The 20,684-nt window shown below is 41.6% G+C and overlaps 1 protein-coding gene across 2 annotated transcripts in view; it reads left to right on the forward strand.

Moving 5' to 3' along the window:
• KDM5A (lysine demethylase 5A) overlaps positions 1 to 20,684 on the forward strand; it is a 50,385-nt gene that overhangs the window by 21,435 nt on the left and 8,266 nt on the right. For both annotated transcript variants that reach the window (XM_054988143.1, XM_054988144.1), the window contains 16 exons: positions 1,094 to 1,275; positions 2,123 to 2,285; positions 2,989 to 3,108; positions 5,064 to 5,258; positions 5,361 to 5,542; positions 5,733 to 5,857; positions 6,954 to 7,104; positions 7,564 to 7,681; positions 8,869 to 9,224; positions 9,913 to 10,051; positions 10,994 to 11,173; positions 12,978 to 13,139; positions 14,534 to 15,085; positions 16,522 to 16,665; positions 18,650 to 18,809; positions 19,022 to 19,242. In XM_054988143.1, the coding sequence (XP_054844118.1) occupies positions 1,094 to 1,275; positions 2,123 to 2,285; positions 2,989 to 3,108; positions 5,064 to 5,258; positions 5,361 to 5,542; positions 5,733 to 5,857; positions 6,954 to 7,104; positions 7,564 to 7,681; positions 8,869 to 9,224; positions 9,913 to 10,051; positions 10,994 to 11,173; positions 12,978 to 13,139; positions 14,534 to 15,085; positions 16,522 to 16,665; positions 18,650 to 18,809; positions 19,022 to 19,242 (3,150 nt within the window). The remainder of the gene's footprint in view (positions 1 to 1,093; positions 1,276 to 2,122; positions 2,286 to 2,988; positions 3,109 to 5,063; positions 5,259 to 5,360; positions 5,543 to 5,732; positions 5,858 to 6,953; positions 7,105 to 7,563; positions 7,682 to 8,868; positions 9,225 to 9,912; positions 10,052 to 10,993; positions 11,174 to 12,977; positions 13,140 to 14,533; positions 15,086 to 16,521; positions 16,666 to 18,649; positions 18,810 to 19,021; positions 19,243 to 20,684) is intronic.

The raw sequence follows: 20,684 nt of genomic DNA on the forward strand, positions 1-20,684 counted from the left end.
ATGTGTCTAGATTGTTTAAGAGGCAAAAGCTTTAACATGTACTTTAACACTTTGGATATCTGCTTGCTAGATTGAAGGCTTTGGGGGCAATTTTAAATGATCAGCTATAGGTGTCTATAACAAAGCCATGGTTGTCTCTTCTGCCTTGAAAGTACATTTTGAGAGAGGGCACTTCATACTGTAAGTGGTGTGTGTCTGGGGTAGTAGTATTTAACTTTTCCCTTGGCTGTATTCTCTTAAACTTCCCCTACCTGCTGTTACTCTTTCTCAAGTTTCAGATCTGTTGTTTTGAGGTAACATGGATATGAAATCTGGGGGAGGGATTAAAAGTAGCTGAGGAAAGCTTTTCAGAAGAGGCCATTGAGACTTGGTTGCGAGCAACTATTTGATAGTGTGGCAGTGATCCTGGCAGTGCCGTTTATCTTGCTAGGCAGTTGCATTCACAAAACCTGAAAAACACCTGTTACGATGGACAGATTGTGGGAAGGGATAGCTTGTATGTTTAATGGAATATGGCATTTTCTTCCCACACCCTGAAGAATCCTTGTAAGTAAGCATCATGTCATCCAGGGCTGAGACGAAGGAAATGTTTTGCCTTGACTACAGAGTGCCCCCCCCTTTCCTCACAGGAATGAGTGATTATCATTCAGGTCTAGAGAAAATAAAGGGGTAAACTTGAAGATATAACTGTGTGGCTGTTCTCTGCCCTTTGTGATTTCACTTTTAACTATGTAACTCTTCAGTGTTTTTTGTTCTTGGTCATGATGTGTGATAGATCATTGGGAACTGGCTTCATAAATAGATATTTAGTAAACTTTAACCGATTGATTAAGCTTTGGCCAACGGGTGGATGCCATATCCAAGGAGGTGAATTTTACTTTCAGTTCTGTATATCCTATATGCTTGGTCTACCATAAGCCCTGTTAAGTTCACAGGCGCTTAGTTCCAAGTTCATATGTGTAGGATTGCAGTTCTAGTGTGAAAAAGCATTATGGCCTGGCTGAAAAAAAATGTAATGAGGCGCACTTGTCTTGTACTAGAGTATTTTCATTCTGGCCTCTTCCTTTACAAACTTTCCACTTTCTGTTGGCAGGAGTATGCCCTTTCTGGCTGGAACCTCAACAATATGCCCGTACTGGAACAGTCTGTCCTCGCTCATATCAATGCTGACATTTCTGGCATGAAGGTGCCCTGGCTGTATGTGGGCATGTGCTTCTCCTCTTTCTGTTGGCACATTGAGGATCACTGGAGCTATTCCATCAACTACCTTCATTGGTACGTACTTTCAATACATTGTGAATCTAGATGTGCATGCCCAGGATGGAGGTAAGAGGGCTTTTAAAAAAAAATCTTACCAGTTTAAATCCTTTTTTAGTAAGTTGCACAAGTTCTTTACTTAGGGCAGGAGAATGTTTAAGTAGAACTTCCAGTGTCTTATTAATGGCAGGGTTCTTGTAAGGAGGAAAGCAAGAGTATGCTTAGACTGCAAAACACTTCAGATCCCAGGGAAAGGAGGTATAAAAGGTAATTTCTAAACAGGCCCATAGACTATTGCAGAATAAGTGTCCTAGTTCTGCCACCTATTCGTGTACAATTAATGTGGCCATCTACTGCAGCTTTTCATTCCTGAAGGTTGAGCTGAAAGCTTATGAACATGTTCCTTTCCTTTTTTACTGTTTAAAAGAAACTTGCTAATATAACAAAATAGATCAAGTCTTTAAATACAAATGCATAATAAAAAAGAAATTGCAGACAAGTCCATCGGAATGATTTTATCTTTCCAGATATTATCCCATTTGTAAATATCCTGGTGCTTTTGAAAAGCTGTGAACTTAAAATATACAACTAGTTTCAATCATTCTCCTTTCTTAGGAACAACTTTTTGTTCCTAGGCTTTTTCAAAAACAAGTCTGGTGCTGATGAACAAGTTCCTTGAGTTGTTCAGAAGCCTCTATAAAAAAGTCAGCCCTGTATCTGGCGAACAGCCAGCATAGATCCTAGAGAAGTAGGCCTGTTTTGTTGTTGGGGATTGGGGAGGTTTGGTGGGACGTCTCTTATGCTAGAAGGGTATGCCTGCTTTTCTGTTGGGTGACTCCCAGTTGTGGATGTTGTGGTATGCTAGGGGAGAGCCTAAGACGTGGTATGGAGTACCTTCTCATGCAGCAGAACAACTGGAGGAAGTGATGAGAGAGTTGGCCCCTGAGCTGTTTGAGGCACAGCCTGATCTCCTGCACCAGTTAGTCACCATCATGAACCCAAATGTGCTTATGGAACATGGGGTGCCTGTAAGTAGAGCAGACCTTTTCTTTTTGTTTGTAGCTTTATCTCATGTCAGTAACTTGAAATGGCTCTTAAGCATTCTTGTGGTGGTGGTGTTGCTTTAGATTTCACGTGTCTAGCTGTATGGTTTTCTTTGTTTTAACTTTTCTAGAATGTCTGCATAGAGTCCCCTTCAGCTATAATGATTTAAAAATTGCCTTGTTTAAACTCTACACTGCTTTAATTAAAACCAGAAGAATGTTTTAAAGATGTTGGGGAACTTGCTCCAAGCATAGATTTCATCAAATGCCATTTGGATTTTTAGCATTTTACAAAGAACATTACTGCAGATCCACTAAGTAGGAGTCACTTGTATTTGTTGTCCTAGCTATATGATTTCTCCAGCCCATCTCCTGACAAAACTGTGTATAATGTGTTCCAACAGCTTTTAAGTCTTGTGAAATGACTCACTGGGAGAGAGTGGAAAGATGTTCCTTCCATTCTGTATAAAATATCTTTAAAACCAGTCTTCTTTGAAGCCCATGTCCAATGAAGTGCTTGTATGCTGACTGCACTGGATGAAGCAGTTGTTGCATGGAAAGGGAAGGCATGGGTGAGACTTGACTTTGGAGCCATTTGTTGTCATTTAAGGTATACTCTTGGGCAGAACAGTGCGACAGCAATGCTTTCTTATCTGAATCTCACATTTTCTCACTGGCTTGCTTCTAGGTATATCGGACCAATCAGTGTGCGGGCGAGTTTGTTGTAACTTTTCCTCGTGCCTATCATTCTGGATTTAATCAAGGCTACAACTTTGCTGAAGCTGTGAACTTTTGCACTGCAGACTGGGTCTGTACCCTTCCATCATTATGCAAATTGTAGCTCGCAACTTATCAGGGTAACAGTATTGTAGGTTGTATTGCTTGCTCCAGTTATGGAAAAGGGCAGCCAGCTAGAGCCTGTCTGAGAATGTATTTTGTTTGTTTGAAACTTAAAGAATGACTGTATCTACCTCTAGCCAATAAGAGTTATGTCAGTTTGTCTGTTTGATAAAGATTGGGCAGCTCTCATTCTTCCACTTCTCCTCTCACCAGAAACATGGGGAAAGGTAGACTACTCTGAGTTCCTGAATATGGAGAAAGACGGAATACAAAGGCAATGAATAATCCTTTGTGTGGGCGTAGAAGGATTACTGTTGCCCTGTTCTCACTTCCTTCATGTCCACACGCTTCAAAGTCATTGTTCAGATTGAAAGCTCAGTTCTATACTCTTTGCTGCTTGATAATTATGAAATGAAAATATTGCGGAGTCGATACTAAAATACCCCATATAGAAACAGTTATAAGCTTTAATGTTTCTTGCCAACTAAAGAAACCTTGCAAACTGTACAGAAGTTGTAAGGCCATGGGATGGGGGTGGAGCTTACCTGTGGGAAAGAAAAACTGGAATGTTTTTGGAAAAATGGAAACCTCATTAATTCTAATCTTTTCAAATCGCTTCTTTAATATAAATGTATTGTGTAAGTAAGCTGTTAAACGGTGCTATTGTATGTCTTGTCTGTGAAATAGTAGAATGTATAATATTCAGATTACTAGAAGAATACCTAGGGGAAGATGTAGCTGTAGACCACTAACTCTAAGATGCGTAAAGCATATTTTTGCCAATTGGTAGAACGGATGCAAGAGAATAAACATGTGAAAATAGAAGCTATCAACATTAAACATTGCATTAACATTGCATTAAAAATAAGGTTATGTTTTGAGCTTACAAATAGCGTGTACTTCGCAAGATTATTATGCAGCAACAGAAAAAAACTAGGCTGTTTTCATTTAACGTTTGAAATGGACCTTAAGCCTGGAAGTAGATGCGTGCAGCTTATTGCTGAGCTTTGTTGTGCACCTCTCTTTGTTGTGCATTTGTATGTCCCAGGTAACCAGACAATTTCTAATGAGGATTCTACTGCAAGAAGGGGAGGAGGGATGTGCATGAACCAAGCAACCACCCTGGTTCATGCCTGTTAGGTGCCACTTTTATTTTCTAGGAAGAAAACTTAGAAATGGTTATAATGCAGTTTGTAAATATGACTTCACATTTCTAAGTTCAAAATTTCCCTTAATGTCCAGTTTTGTTTTGCCCTTTGGACAGGGGGCAGAAAATCCTCCCAGTGTAGCATTTAACTAGAAATCTCTCACTCTGAGATAACATGACAACGTTCTCCTGTATTCTCACTCAGAGAACTCGTAAGTTAGATCAGTCTTGAACAGGCTCTTTTTTGTACAGATCGCTGTGTGTTCCCTGACACGTATTCTTGGGACCAGGCTTTCCAGACATCAAGAGGAGACGGCATCTCTGGAGAGGCTTATTTTCTGACCTCCTTGCTCTCCCCCCACCTTTTGTCCTCTGATGCTGTATTATCTCTCTTTTGTTCTCCACTAATGATGTGGCTTGCTTGGAGTTTCTGTGGGAGAGACTCATTTCAGACTGGCGTGTAAGATTTTCTTTTCTTAGTGTGAAATGAAGCCCTTGGGATTCAGTACCTGCACAATCAATCCCCTCATCTTTTTCCTCTAGTGACCTCCAAAGTGCTTGACTTTTGTTCCCTGGAGATGCTGCTGCTGAATACTGTGACCCACTTTATCCTATAATAATTGTTTGCATCCTTAATGAATATTTTTACCTGTATTTTTCACATCTTAGTCTTTACTCCGCTATTGAAGGACCAAGAGGAAGAGATTTTAGGGCAGCCTACCATGGCATAATTCTGGGAAGAAAAAATAATTGGAAATGTTTCTTTACATTTCCAGCTTCCCATTGGGCGGCAGTGTGTAAGCCATTACCGCCGCCTGAGGCGCCACTGTGTCTTCTCCCATGAAGAACTGATCTTCAAGATGGCAGCTGACCCTGAGTGCTTGGATGTGGGGCTTGCTGCCATGGTTTGCAAAGAAATGACTCTAATGACGGAAGAGGAGGCACGCTTGAGGGAGTCTGTTGTACAGATGGTGAGCTTGGGAGAGTCCAGTGTATTTCACTTTCGGAGCTGAACAAAAATTAGAAAACGTTCTTCTGGAAGTATCCTTATACCATACTGTTTTTTGCATCAGGGGGTACTGATGTCTGAGGAAGAAGTGTTTGAGCTGGTTCCAGATGATGAGCGTCAGTGTGCAGCCTGTAAAACGACGTGTTTCTTGTCTGCTCTTACCTGTTCTTGTAACCCTGAGCGACTTGTCTGCTTGTATCATCCGAATGATTTGTGTTCATGTTCGATGCAGAAGAAGTGTCTAAGGTAGGAATTTTCCAGCTAAGATGCTTCTGGTAGCTCTTCACATGTTGTCTTTCAAGCTATAGGACAGATGTCTGTGGCAGAGTTGTCTGTCTATGATGAACATATGCTGTAGAAGTTTGACAGTAATGTCTTTCCTGTTACGTAATCTGAGAGTTGCTTGTATGTTTGAGGAATCTTTGTTTCTCTCCAGATACCGGTATCCATTAGAGGACTTCCCTTCGCTGCTGTATGGAGTGAAAGTCAGAGCACAGTCCTATGACACCTGGGTCAACAGGGTCACTGAGGCACTGTCTGCCAACCTCAATCACAAGAAAGGTTAGACTGACTTTTGTCTCCTATGGGAATCTGTTTAGGGGCATACTATATAGAGGACACAGAATCTAGCTTTTCTTGGTGTAGAATTTGGATCTCCTTTGGATCTCCTTCAAGTGTGTGTATCCTTAAGGTACACAAGAAAGCTGATTGCCCAGTGAAGTTCTTCTGTTCATCTAGACAGAGGCTTCCTGTGGTTTGGAACTACTTCTGAAATGTCTCCCATATTTACAGCAACTGAAGTGACATAGAAGGCTGATGGTGGGGGGGGGGGGCGGGATGGCACAGGGAGGAGCTCTAGGTATGTGGAGCTGGTGGCATAATTTTCAAGATCACAGCTGTACATCAGCGCTCATTTTACGGAATGAATCTCATGCTGCAGTAAGTTTGAGGGTTTTTCAGACAAGTTCACATTGGGTTCAAACAGTCATTCCATATATTTAGTTTAGAATTATTTTGTGTGGCGGCATCTGAAACATTTTACACACACACCCCTTTAACAAGCACTGGCTGTTTCACTTTAGTTCTTTAAAAATATATGGACCAGCTGCTGCACACTTGTCAAAGGGAAAGGGCTTTTAGCAATAGCTCATATCCGCTGCACATTTGTAACAGAGTTGGAGTTAATTGGAGCTATTTAAATAGTTCTAAATCTAGTTAATGGTTGTGGCCATTTCTTGAAGAGGTCTGATTCTCAACTCAGTTTATTCCATATAATAAGATGATGGTATGTTTGTTCGATGGGTGCAGAGTACCTGAGGTTATACAAATGTTCACTCTTTTGAGTAGTTCTTCTGTGAAGGCGATCAGCACCTGTGTTCAAGGAACCTTCTGACAAGGGTCATGTTTAATTAGCTACTTTGTCACTGGAAGCATTTCATTGCCAGCCTGTCTCCTCACCCCCACCCCTTCACTCAGGTTCAGTTATCCTGATTAGAGTGAGATGTCACTGCAAGAAGTGGGCCATAATGTAATGACAGTTCTGCTATATCTGTGACAACTTGAGTGTTTCAAAGCCAAGATTTTGGGGAATACAGGAGAAAATGGTTTGCAGTCCTTGTGTGTTTGTGCAAATGGCCTCTTAGTCAATTTGTTACAGATGTGATTGAGCTGAGAGTGATGTTGGAGGATGCTGAAGACAGGAAGTATCCAGAGAATGACCTCTTCCGTAAGCTAAGAGATGCCGTGAAAGAGGCAGAGACTTGTGCTTCGGTGGCCCAACTGCTCCTAAGCAAAAAACAAAAACATAGGTATGGCCAGGAAAAATAGAAGTAAATCTTGTGCATGAAAAAATAACTTTAAAATCCACATCTAGAAAATGCATACGATATGCCAGCATTCGCTTTTTACAGTTGGAATACAATCTGTTTTGGTAGGTTTTTTGTGAGCCGCTGTACTTGTGAAGGCAGGTGGGGAGAATGAATGTTGAGAGTAGTCTTACTGGGATAGGGAAGTCTGGTTTACAGTGAACGTTAAAAGAAAATTTGCACAATAGTAAAGCAGAATAGAGAGGAGATACATATAATGTATTATGTATTGTTAATTATAGCATAATATACTTGTTTGAAATGGTATTCAGAGGAACAATGTTGTGCAGAGGAATTATCTTCTAATATCTTCTCTGGAACTATTTGTCAAGCATTGTTCATTGACTCGGAGGGCTTCGTATGTGGCTGCCAGTGCTGAGAATTTCTCTTCTCTCCATATAGCAAACTGATCCCGGATAGTGGGAAGACACGGACCAAACTTACTGTGGAGGAGCTGAAAGCATTTGTCCAACAGCTATTTAGCCTTCCCTGTGTCATCAGTCAGGCTCGGCAAGTAAAGGTGTGTACTTGGAAATCTGTGTGATTCACTTGAATTTAGAGCTATGAATTAGTCAGTGAATATATTTGAGGCTCAGTAATGCTTTCAGGGACAGGCTATGAATACAAAATATTGTGCACCCCGATGAGTATGTTTAGTGTACATTATTTTGTTTCGTTCAGGAATTCTTCATAAAATGCCCTGAATATTTCAAAAATATGCTTTGATGTACCCTGAATGTAGCCAGAATGAAATGAAGGCAAATTGTTCATCTGGCATCACTTGCTTCTCTCCTTGGCTGAAGAACAAACTAATCAAAGAAACAAGTGGTAAATGGGGTACTGTAGTATCCCTGGCAAGGAAAAAGCCTGTGAAAGACAAGAGTTGCCCTTGGTATTTATAGCACTAATATTTATTTTTCTTGTAAAAAATTATACTGCTTTTCTGCCATTGCATTAAAGGTGTTTTACAAATTGCCTGTAACATGTGCCACAGAAGAAAAAAATTGACAAGAACAAAAGAGAGAAACAGGTACTCCTGAGTCAGCCCTTATATAACACCTAATGGTTCTGTAATGGCCATTGCAGATGGAAAGAGCATAAAGAGATTGTAGAGATTGTACAAGTTCATAATTTTAAATGTTAAAAGAAAATTTGTTGGGAAGAATCAAAAAGGAAAGAAGAAATAGGGAGAGGGAATAAATGGTTCGTTGAGAAAACATACCCACATATGTCCCAAGGTTACACAGCAAGCTTCATATCAGAGTGGGGCCTTGAATCAAGGTCTTCCAGACCTTACTCTAACCATTCTGGATCTCAGTTCCTCCATTTTCAGTTTGCTTCCTAGTAATTCATAACACGAAACACCACCACTATGCACTTCTCTGCTGTTAACTCAGATAGTTGACTTTTAACACTGCAGGTTGGAGTGGGTGTAGCACTCTGCTCATCCAGTCAAGGCTAATGAGTAAGGGGGTAGAACACATGCCTTCCTTGCCAACTGGGCCTGACTGACTAATGCCAACCAGGGTTTTTTGTTGTTTAATTCCAGGTGGTGTTCATTATATTGCTTGGTGTCTGAGTCATTTTGAACAGGGTTAGCTTCAAATTCCTAGAATGAGCTAAAAACAGTCAAGCATTCCCATGGGGCTTTTGGCAACTTTTATTCCTATGTGCTTGAGTGATCATCTTGTTCTAAATCTTCTTTAGAACTTGCTGGATGATGTTGAAGAGTTTCATGAACGTGCTCAGGAGGCCATGATGGACGAGATCCCAGACTCCTCGAAGCTGCAGTTATTGATAGACATGGGCTCTGGCCTCTACGTGGAACTTCCTGAACTGCCTCGCCTAAAACAGGAGCTGCAGCAGGCACGCTGGCTGGACGAAGTACGGGTGACGCTGTCAGATCCTCAGAGAGTCACCTTAGATGTGATGAAGAAACTGATTGACTCAGGGGTGGGCCTGGCACCGCACCATGCAGTGGAGAAGGCCATGGCGGAACTGCAGGAGCTGCTCACAGTTTCTGAGAGGTGGGAGGAGAAAGCAAAAGTCTGCCTGCAGGCAAGGTGAGTATTCTGCTGGTGGTTTTAACTCTCTGGTGGTGAGTCCTTTGAATGGAAGCATCTTTTAAGCCACTATGAGGAATAACTCTCTCTTGGTCATCCAGAAATGGAATCCTAGTAAGCATAATGACCTTTTGCATAGGAAATGATGTCTCCATTAGGCATATTGACCCCAAAAAAGAAACATGTGTGTTCTGACCCTTTTATCCTTGAACCGAGCTGTTGTTGGTCTAGCAGTTTCATATTAAAATGGAACATTAAGCCACTTGAATGGTAATACTAAATGTTTAGTTAATGATCTAAGAGTAGAAGCAAGAGTGGTGTTGATCAAACGGTATTCTGCACCTCAAGTGGCTTGACTTCAGTTACTGGTGCCAGTGTGATGTACTGGCTATAGAGTTCAGCTTGGAGCAGGTGCAAGGGAGACATGCTGATGTCCCTACTTGGCCTTTAAGCTTATTTGATTGCTTTCAGCATGTTGTTCTTTACCTTGCTGATCTCATGGTGAGACTGTGAGAGGAAGGATGGGATCACAAGTTGAATAAATGCATGACTACTATGAGAAGTACAATGTTTTTGAGGATGCAGCATTGGTTAGAGTCCTGCTAGTTAGTAAGGGCTTTATTTTAATATAATGTCCAAGAAGTAAAAATATTTGCTAACCAGATTCCCACCACCACCACTTTGGTAGGCCTCGACAAAGTATTGCTGCTCTGGAGAACATTGTTAATGAAGCAAAAAACATCCCAGCTTATTTGCCCAATGTGTTAGCATTGAGAGAAGCACTGCAGCGGGCTCGAGACTGGACATCTAAAGTGGAAGCCATTCAGGTAGGGTTCACTGCTGGCAGTGCAGCACCTTAGCTTTCAAACTGGCATTTCCTCCTTTTCCCAAAAAGCATCTGTAAGATGGGATTCACTAGCATTACCATTTGTAGCCTCACATTAACATTTTTGTCTGTTTCTTTGTTAATCCTGGTCCACCCTGCAACTTATCACAATGGCCATTTTCCTAATGTGAGGCAGGAGCTAATGCTGTGCCTGAGCACATTGTATGTATGTTACGTGAAGCTACCTTACAGTGAGGCAGACCATTAGCCTGCATAACTCCATATTGTCTACTTAAACTGGCAATGGCTTTCCAAGGTCACAGGTAGGTAAAGGTCTTTCCTGGTACCTGCTACCTGAACTCTTTTAACTGGCGATGCCAAAAACCGAACCTGCGATTTTCTGTATGGAAAGCTTGTGTTTTACTATGGATAAGTGACCTCATGCATTTGGTTGTAAGACTTGGCATTCAGTTTCCTGAAGTGGCCTAGATTCTGACACAGATGGATGCTTTTGCAGAGTGGTTAATGGTTGAATATGAAAGTATTTAAACACTCAGATTTTCTGCTTAATGAATATGCATCTTTAGCAACACACGCTGTGATTTTGCATTAGTGTGGCCCAACCCCTCCCCTTCTTTCTTTGTCACCCAAGTCTCTGACTGAACAAAAGAGGTTGTAGATGTTTATTTGAGAGTGTTGGTTTTGTATATATCTGTCAAGAGTTCACTTGTTCTTCACATGTCAAGAGAGCTTCAATAAAGTCCTCTGGAACTTAGAATTAGCTTTTTGTTGTTTAAAAAAATCAAATGTTAAAACAGCAATAAATCGTGAGAACTACCAAAATATGCTTAAATCTGTTTGTGAATGATAGAATTAAAATACTGTTCAATTTTCAGACTAAGGATGATAAAGTTTAGCTAAGAGTTTTTGTTTACCTCCCTAGAATGGTAGCAACTATGCATATCTAGAGCAGCTTGAGAATCTGTCTGCCAAAGGCCGCCTGATACCTGTCCGCCTTGATGCACTGCCGCAAGTTGACTCACAGGTAGCAGCAGCACGTGCCTGGAGGGAGCGCACTGGAAGAACATTTCTTAAGAAGAACTCCAGCTATACTCTCTTACAGGTTATTTGTTTACTTTATAGCTGCTTTTCTTGCTGAGTCTCAAGACAAATTACAAAATGTTAAAAAGCAATCATACAGCATAAGACATCCAGTAAATAATGTAATAGGACCAGAATTGCAGAATTAGAAGAAAATGCAAACTATGCAGGTTACAGAATAAAGGAAGAAGGGAAAATCAAAGGTTCTTAACCTCAGTTATCTGGCAGTCTCTCTCTTATGCTAGAGGGTGGAAAGTGCTGTATCAGCACCAAACTTACCCATGAGTGAGAGATAGGAAGGCTTTAGCTACCCTATGGAAAATACACATTGCCGTACTGTGGAAAGCTTTTGGATTTAGGAAAACTTGGACTGCCTTGGTTGAAACAAACTTATGTTGAAAGTACTTACATTTATGAATTGACTCTTCTCAGATGCTGAGTTAATTTGTATCAGCGCCTCTTCCCAATGGTAAATCTTGGTTAGGTCTGCTTTGTAATACAGCCTGTCTCTCAAAAAGTCAAAGCTGTATAAAAAACCATTAGCTGACCAATATTGCCTTGCTTTGGGTGGGAGGACAAGATGAAGACCTTGGTCAGGCGTAGGGTCCAAGTAGTCCTTGTAGCATCTGTGTTTGCTGTGGTGATTAAAGAATCTATTTTTCCCAAACCTGTGGAATACTCTAGCCAGCTTGACTAGAGATTTTTCTGTTGTTAAACAGTATTGTTAATATTGTTGCCAGTTTAGATAGCTAGTGTAGCTAAATAATCTGTTTTATGGGTCATTGATTTTCAGCCTTGACATTGATAAGCGGGTGCAGCTTCTGTAGGTCTCTTCTTGTTTCCTTGATGCAGGTGCTTAAATTAAGGACAGGAAAGCAGTTCATACCCAGCAGGTCATACTTCCAAATATTTTATTACTTAAAATATTTATACCCCGTCTTTCCACATAAGTGCCTACTTTGTTCCTTGCACAGCTGTTCTGGCTGCCAGCCTGGTCCTTCACATAGGAAGAGGGCATAGCTCAGTGTCAGAGTTCTCGGTTACACATGCATCAGACCTCAAACTCTGATCTCTGACATCTCTGGTTTTAAAGAAGAAAAAGTCTCTGGTAGCCATGCTGGGGGAAAAATCTGCCTGAGACTTTGGAAGCTGCTGCTAGTTAGAGTAAGCACTGTTGGGCAAGATGAATCGATAACTGGAACTCTGTAGAACTTGGTTTTAGTGCTGCCTCTTGGTTTCTTTCCTCTTTCTTTGAACATTAAGGAGAAATTTTTTTGCATTGTTGGAAGAAGAAAAAATACCCAAAGCCGTTCATCCATCCTGCACTTAAGCTTTCTGTCCAGACTTTATCAATAAAAACCAAGATGGCTTATAATCAATAAAACACAACCTGCAATCCATAAAATAACATTCAACAGTAAAAGGAAGTGTAGCATAGTGATTGAGGGGACGGGTTGCAAATCAGCACTCTGCTGGTTTGACTTCCATTACTGGCGTGAGCTCGGTAGATGGCCTTGGATAAGCCACTCCTCTCAGCCCCAGATATATTGTGGGGATAATAACATTGACGTTGATCACTGCTGTGAGTGAGCACTAAACTGTGCAGAAGGGCGGAATATAAGCACGTTGTTGTTGTTAAAACCATTTGCATGTCATGCAGGATAGATTTTTTAGGGTTACAGTCCTTAAAACCTTTGATTCTAAATGTTGCTTCTATATTCTTATTGTTTGGACTTGAGAATATAAGAATTAAGTGGTTGGTATCTTTCAGTAAACAGTCTGTCTCTGGATTGTGCCATCGCCATATTGCGCCTTCTTGGTTGCAGGTTTTGAGTCCTCGAACTGATATTGGTGTTTATGGGAGCAGTAAGAACAGGCGAAAGAGAGTGAAGGATCTGATGGAGAAGGAGAAAGAGAAGGATCTTGACCTGGAGTCCTTAAGTGAGCTAGAAGATGGGCTGGAAGAGACCAGAGACACTGCAACAGTGGTAAGGAATTGTAACAGCACTACTGCAGGTTTGCTTGCTTATATGGAATGCCCCTTTGAGTGTTTTTTTAAACTAATAGTAACCTGTTCATGGTGGCAGTCATTTTTACCTACTTTAGTTTGGGTGGAACAGCTATACAATGTAATTCTGACTTTGTTCAAAATGAAGATAGGTTTTTAAATGGGATCTGCGTGAGATTGAAATATTTCTACTTAGATAGAAGATTGAGTTACCAAGATACATCAGGGGCAGTTGCACTGTAGCCAGTCCAGACTGTAGCTTAGAATCGTTCTCAGTCCACCCCCAGAGAGACAAGTTGCATGCCAGCTAAAGGATGTGGTTATGGATTGACACAAACCAGGTTGTCAGGCCTGATGACCTTTCAAGTTTCCCGGAGAGATCTTTGCTCTCTTGGTGGAATTTGGGTTATTGTCAGTAACTGTGGCTACAGGATTCTAATTTGTCATCATGTCCTATAAGCAGGGCAAGGAGTGTCACATTCAAATAGTTGCCCCTGGACCTCAAAAAAAGGACCCTTTTCTGAATAAAGCATAGCTGTCTACAGTAATATAAGACTTGGAAAACTTTGGTTTGACCAGATGGAATCTTCTTGATCTTTTACATTTAAGTTGAAGGTCCCTAATCATTTATGATCTTGCTGTTTAGGTTTCATAATTACTAATTTAGGCTTTAACTATTAATCTTGTCATTTACTACTTACATTTACTTTGTAATCTGGTGTCTTAGTTAAACGTTTAATTTCTTAAGAGCCTTCTTTGATAGGTCAACCATTTCTTGTAAGTAACTCCTTTGCATTTGTTCACATTGAGTGTTTTTTAACTTGCATGTTTTGGACATTTATAGAGCTTCGTTAAACTTTTAATGTGGCCTGGTGCTATTACTGTCAGCATTCTAAAAATTAAGAACATGCTGAACCTGGAAGTGGAACCTATAATGATGTTCCGCTCTAATTTTTATTGATTTAGCTATGGGCTGTGCACCACTAATGCTACACAGCTGAGCAGTCAAGTCTTTGCTATTCTGGTTGTTGGTGCTTCGGACAGCTTAGTTAAACAGATGATTTGATTTAACACAAATTTCAATTTGTGTTTTAGGAAGCTATCTTTTTGCAAAATTCACTGTAGTAAAAATCTGCCTTTTGTATCAGATGTCTGTGGTGTAAATTTATTTTAATAAAAACAATTGCCAAATTCAAAAGCTTCAGTCAAGAACTTCTTCCTTATGTTTGCTACAACAGACTTAACATGGGTACCATATGGCTAATAACCCCATTTTTCATTCTGTTGAGGGTCTTTCTCCATGATTGAAAGAGTATATGGAATGAGCAGATGAGCACTAGTGAGGAGTTTTCAGCTCTTCTTTCTGTTGACTAGGTGGCTGTCTTCAGGGATCGGGAACAGAAGGAGATTGAAGCCATGCATGCCCTCAGGGAAGCCAATCTGGCAAAGATGACCATGGTGGATTGCATTGAGGAGATCAAGTTCTGTATCTGCCGCAAAACAGCAAGCGGGTTTATGCTCCAGTGTGAACTCTGCAAAGACTGGTTTCACAGCACCTGTGTGCCTCTCCCCAAAACCAGCTCCCAAAAGAAGGGCTCTAGTTGGCCCGCCAAAGAAGTTAAGTTCCTATGTCCGCTTTGCATGCGTTCCCGAAGGCCCAGGCTCGAGACCATCTTATCTTTGCTGGTGTCCTTGCAAAAGCTGCCAGTTCGGCTGCCTGAGGGAGAGGCTTTGCAGTGCCTGACGGAAAGGGCTATGAGTTGGCAGGATCGAGCACGGCAAGCCTTGGCTACTGATGAACTGTCTTCTGCATTAGCCAAACTTTCCGTGCTTAGCCAGCGCATGGTGGAACAAGCAGCGCGGGAGAAAACGGAGAAAATAATTAGTGCTGAGCTGCAGAAGGCCGCAGCCAATCCTGACCTACAGGTAGGAGGGTAGCGATCACTGTTTGTGTGCTGTGACACACATTGATTTGTATCCACTTAAAGCTGTGACTATCTGGGAATGCTTTTACAAAAAAGACAGTTACGTGCTCAGAACCAACTCAGATGGTAATAATAATAATAACATTCAGTTTATATATCGCCCTTCAGGACAACGTAACACCCACTCAGAGCGGTTTACAAAGTATGTTGTTGTTACCCCCCCCCCCCACACACACACCAATAACCCTGTGAGGTGGGTGGGGCTGAGAGAGCTCCAAGAAGCTGTGACTGACCCAAGGTCATCCAGCTGGCTTCAAGCAGAGGCGTGGGGAATCAAGCCCTGTTCTTCAGATTAGAGTCCTGCTGCCCTTAACCACTACACCAAACTGGCTCTCTGGATGCAATGATATTGAGATTTCTTTTTGCAATGTGCATATACCACTACATCAAACTAGTGATGGGTCAGTGTTTGATCTGAATGCCATCTTAATCCTTTAGGACTTTTTTAGACTTTAGGAAGGGTTTTTCCCCCTTAGTTGCCATATGTTTCACAAAAGACAGTATTTCTTATTGAACGTAGGTTCTGCTGGAGTAGAATTAAGTATGCTGAGTTGAATAAACTTTGTAGTTAGTTAATGCAATACGTTTTCTGTCCCCTTTGTGTAACTGTCCAAATCATACTACAGAATTTTTTTCAAACTCTCATAATAGGTTTTTACCAGCAGGGGGCATGACACGAGAATAACCCAATAACAAAACTTTCCCAAAGCGTTTCGGATGACATTCCTCTGTGTCTTTCTGTGTGCTCTCCTGACTCTTCTGATTTTTCTCTTCACAGTTTTAGCCTTCCTGTTTGTGACTTTATTTGCTCTGTCCTTATATCTTCCCTGGCTGCTGTCTCAGGGAGGCCTACCTTACAATTCTTGATCATTAAGCCTTTTATCAACAAAAGCTGGCTTGGGTAATACAGGTTGCTTTGTTTTCATCTCTCTCAGACTGTAAGGATGTGAATCACAGTCCATATGATGTTTCAGATAACATCAGCAACCTCTGAAAGTCCGCATCTAACATTGTCGTTTTTCATAGCTAGCAATTGCTGGTGCAGTCTCTTTTGAGATTATCTGCCAATGACCACTAACACTGTCATGAGTTCAGTACTGGTTGGGACGATAAAGACACTGGCTGAGTTGATGCTTACAGCTGCTTTGGGTAAAAGGAATACTCAGATAGCAACCAGTACTCCTCAGGTACAGATTAGAAATTCAGGTTCTCTGTTGTAGTCCTGACATCACTATTTTCCTGTTAAAATCGCAGGTTGTTGGGGTACTGCATTACATCCACAAGCTAACTCGATTAATTATCCTGTTTTCTGACTTCATTGGTGGTAGTTTTTATCTATATATTCTTTTCCTTCAAAAATGCTCTTCTACCCCTCAGGGTCACTTGACTAGTTTCCAGCAATCTGGCTTTAACCGGGCAATGAGTAGTGTGTCATCGTCTCCACGACAAACTATGGATTATGACGATGAGGAGACAGATTCAGATGAAGATATCAGGGAAGCATATGGTTATGACATAAAGGTCAGCGGCATAATAACCTCTGAACTCTTGAGCCACTTGTCAGTTTTTATCCTTCCATGATATGTCAGCCCACTTTAGTTAGCTCACCATAATAATAACAGTATAAAGTATCAAGATGGTCCAAGGTCTGCTCTGTGCAGCTTGTATGGATTTTTAAAAATCTTAACTGCAGAGTTTGCGCTTGTATTAACTGATATGGAAATAAGCACAAATGCATTTTCATCCTGTTATTCTGTGGCAAATATTTCCCCTTCTTTTAAGCTATCTGCTGTTATGTTGAGAGGTGGCAAAAACCCACCCAGTCTCTATAAATGGAGATACTAAGGGAGGAACTACAAGTGATAGGTTCCCTGGATTTAAAACCTGTGTCTGCTGATTCCATTTTAGCTTTTTAACACACAACCTTAAGACTCCCATCCAGAACAGGCGCACAAAGGGGTAGCCCTAGTTGTGGGCTTGCTGCTCCGCCAGCTCACCTGAGAAAGACAGCGATTTGGCTGTCCCTCTCCATACATCTCTGATCATAAGGTGAATGAGTGCTGCCTGCCCTGCCTCCCTTCATCCAGCCTAGCACTGAATCCATGTGTAGAGAGGGGAAGGGTCAGATTTAGCTTCTGCGGGTGCTTCTTTGCAGAGGGTCCAGGGACAGGGAGGCCAGGGCAGGCATGCTGGGCTTCAATGGGCACAAGGAACTGGAGGTGTCTAGTCTCCCTCTGTAAGGAACCTGAAACTAGATCTTTGGTAAAAATGGCTAGACTTAGGTTCAGAACATTAAGTATTGTCAGGGCTTGGCCTCGTTCAAATATGTGATTGCAGAACTGATGAGCAACACCTGTGGAGCTGTCTCTGAATTCCCCAGAGATTTGACTGCTCTCAGAAAAGGCTGTATGTTCACGCCCTAGATTTTCACATGCTAATTAACAGCTCAGCCATAATTGGCTCTTGAGTTGCTGGATGATTCACTGAAAAGATGGCTTCTCAGCTCACCCAGTTCCTTAGTTTTCTTCAACCAAGCTCTGACCATGATACAAGTATGCCAGAGAGAAGCTGAAAGCTGCATGTTATTCATTTCATTCATGACCACAGCATGTCCTTATTCTGAACCAGCTAGGCAGGGGAGAGGGCATGCACTCTAACAGATGGGTGAGATATGCAATAATAGATGCCAAACAGCGATGCCTAGGTAGCTAGCGCTCAAGTTTTTATATAAGCAGATTTTATTATGTACCAACTTAAACTTAACTTTTATTTAAGCTGAGTCTAGAATTCATGACTTGGGTATGAGTTACACCCCAGAGACGAACTCAGAGACTGAAAAGCATAGCCTTGGGGAAAAGAAGGGCTTTCAGTCTCAAGCAAAAAGGGAACATATCCCACCTGCCTGATTGCTGAAGTGGCTGTGTTGAGCGCCCAGAATTAGGAGGAAAGGAGGCACTCTCCTGTATCCCCCCCCCCCGGCCTCTTTCAGTTTGGAAAGTTCCCGGAATCCATCACTGCTAGCATTCACAGGGCCCTGTGCTGGATCTGGAAGCTGGGCAGAATCTGTGCTTTCATTTGAATGCTTTCACAGTGCATCTCTCCCCTCCCCCTGGATAATTAAGTGCTTTTGAATCACTCTTGTGCTGTTCCCGAGGAACACTTTGGCCATGCTTTAAAAAAATACAAGGCCACTCATAATACAAAAGCTGTTCATTTTTGCATGCAGTGAAGATTGCAAAGTGACACCCCCAGGCCCAGCAAACAGCCTGGCCCTGCTGAGTGTCTGTTCTGGGGATGGGGTGTTTTCATATCCTTGTTAAACTACAAGTAAATTAAAAATGGACTCAGAGAATGGGTTTAAAACCCAGGGAACCCATCACTTGAAGTTCTCTTCTTAGTTAACCCAGATGGATAATTCCTAATCACAGACCTATGGGGCTGGGGTTGTAAGGTGTTTAGACTTAGTTCTCAAGTCCCTTATGAGTTTGTATATGTTTTGTTTTAGGACAATGCCAGTGTAAAATCATCCAGTAGCCTGGAGCCCAACCTTTTTTGTGATGAAGAAATTCCCATAAAATCTGAAGAAGTGGTAACGCACATGTGGACAGCCCCATCCTTCTGTGCTGAACATGCATATTCATCAGCATCCAAAAGCTGCTCTCAAGGTAATGCTCTTTCTGTACATCTATGAGCTTATCTGATCCCATGACACTATGTACCTTTGAGATGTCTGGATAACAAACAAAAATCCTGACTTTATATTCTGTTTTTATGGAATTATTAAAGCAAAATACTAAAACTCTAGCTTTAGTCATGACAAATCATACCATTTATCTCCCCCCCCCACTTTCCTGTTACCTTTTTGCCTCTCTGAAAGGTTCCAGCACTCCAAGAAAACAACCCCGTAAGAGCCCACTAGTACCTCGCAGTTTAGAGCCCCCAGTGCTTGAGTTGTCTCCTGGAGCCAAATCACAACTAGAAGATCTCATGATGATAGGAGATCTCCTGGAGGTATCGCTGGATGAGACTCAACACATCTGGCGGATCTTACAGGCCACACACCCACCATCTGAGGACAGATTTCTTCACATCATGGAGGTAATGATGTCCATTTCCAACAGAGTGCTGATTATGTTACCCTGTTTTACATTGATTCTCAGTGGGTGCCATTTCAGGTGACTGCTGTTCGAATCGTGACTGCCACTCGCCAGCCTCTTTCACCTTGCTGTCAGGCTCCACCTTTGGCAGCAGAGCTCATAGAAGCTTTTAGATTCCCTTGAGAGAGGCCATCCTGAGTTCTCCTTCCTTGGATTGAGATCTTCCTGTGGCTCTTGTGCCTTCTCCTATTTTATTTTCATACCCGTTGGATTTTTTAAGATTTAAAATTCTTGGTACTTTCAGCTGTAGAATTTAAAACATTAAAAAGGCAACCCTTCGAGTGGAAGGGAGGAGTTGCCAGTCTCAGGTTGTTCTCCATTTGAGCAGAGGTAAACCTCCTTAATGAGGCCAGAGTTTTGTTCTTTACACACCTGCAGCTGGTATTACAAAAACTTGCTTGCCGTCTGGTGTAACTGACAACCAAATTATGCTGGTGTGAGTGGTCATCTTGGGCTGGTCATCAGTTGCTGATCCATTCACAGTTTTAATATTTTGTGAGCCTCTTTGGTAAGGTCTAACTTCTGTTAGAAGTTCAGAATAGCCCTCTTTTATGAAATCATTGCTTAGATTATCTGCCCCCCCCCCCTTGCATTTAAAATCTATAGTAGGAGTTTTTCTCAATCTAGTTGCTTTGGCTATTGGTGGTATTACCCCATCCCAGGACACTTGTCTAGTTCCTCCTTAGTCTAATTAATCAAACTAAGTTTTTCCCTGTATGAATTCAGTTTTTTTTAAAGTTTTTGGATAGTGGTTCTCTTGATTATTTCATTTTTTTTGCAGCACTCAGATATTGACTTGAGCCAGGAAATGCATTTCTCTTTCTTCTTGCTGGGTATACAGGATTTAACAACTGAAAGCCTTAGGGCTGAATCTAGTTCCTTGAATAGTATTGGCTTCCCTACGTGCCTGTGGGGCTCGTTTTTGGGGAATGGTGGGTATATAATTGGCCCATCACCTTCAGACTGGCCATAAAAGAGAGCTGGTTTTTCTCTTTATGCACTTCTCTCATTGTGAATGAAAGCTAGCCTCCATAGAAACAGTTTGCGTTTGACCCATTTGGCTCTAAAAGACTTTGGCACTGCTGACTTGAATTTCAATGTATTAAGCCCTACATTGTGAAGTATAACTGTGGTTTGCCTTGATACTAATCTTTCTGCTATGATTGAAGTTGGTGTTTCTGCTTAGAAACAGTTATGGACCATGGTCCTAACTGTGCTTGCCCATTTGAGTCAACATCCAGGCTCACTTTTTCTGTGTGGTGCTATCACAAACAAAAGTGATCAGGATAGTAGCATTGATCTGTCCAGGAGGCAGTCCTCTGTAGCATTCACTAGTATGTAATAAGTGTTGAGCGTGGAGATATGTTACATACTTTGCTGTGT

Source organism: Eublepharis macularius, chromosome 9 (assembly GCF_028583425.1).
Source record: "Eublepharis macularius isolate TG4126 chromosome 9, MPM_Emac_v1.0, whole genome shotgun sequence".
In the NCBI taxonomy this organism is placed as follows: Eukaryota; Metazoa; Chordata; class Lepidosauria; order Squamata; family Eublepharidae; genus Eublepharis; species Eublepharis macularius.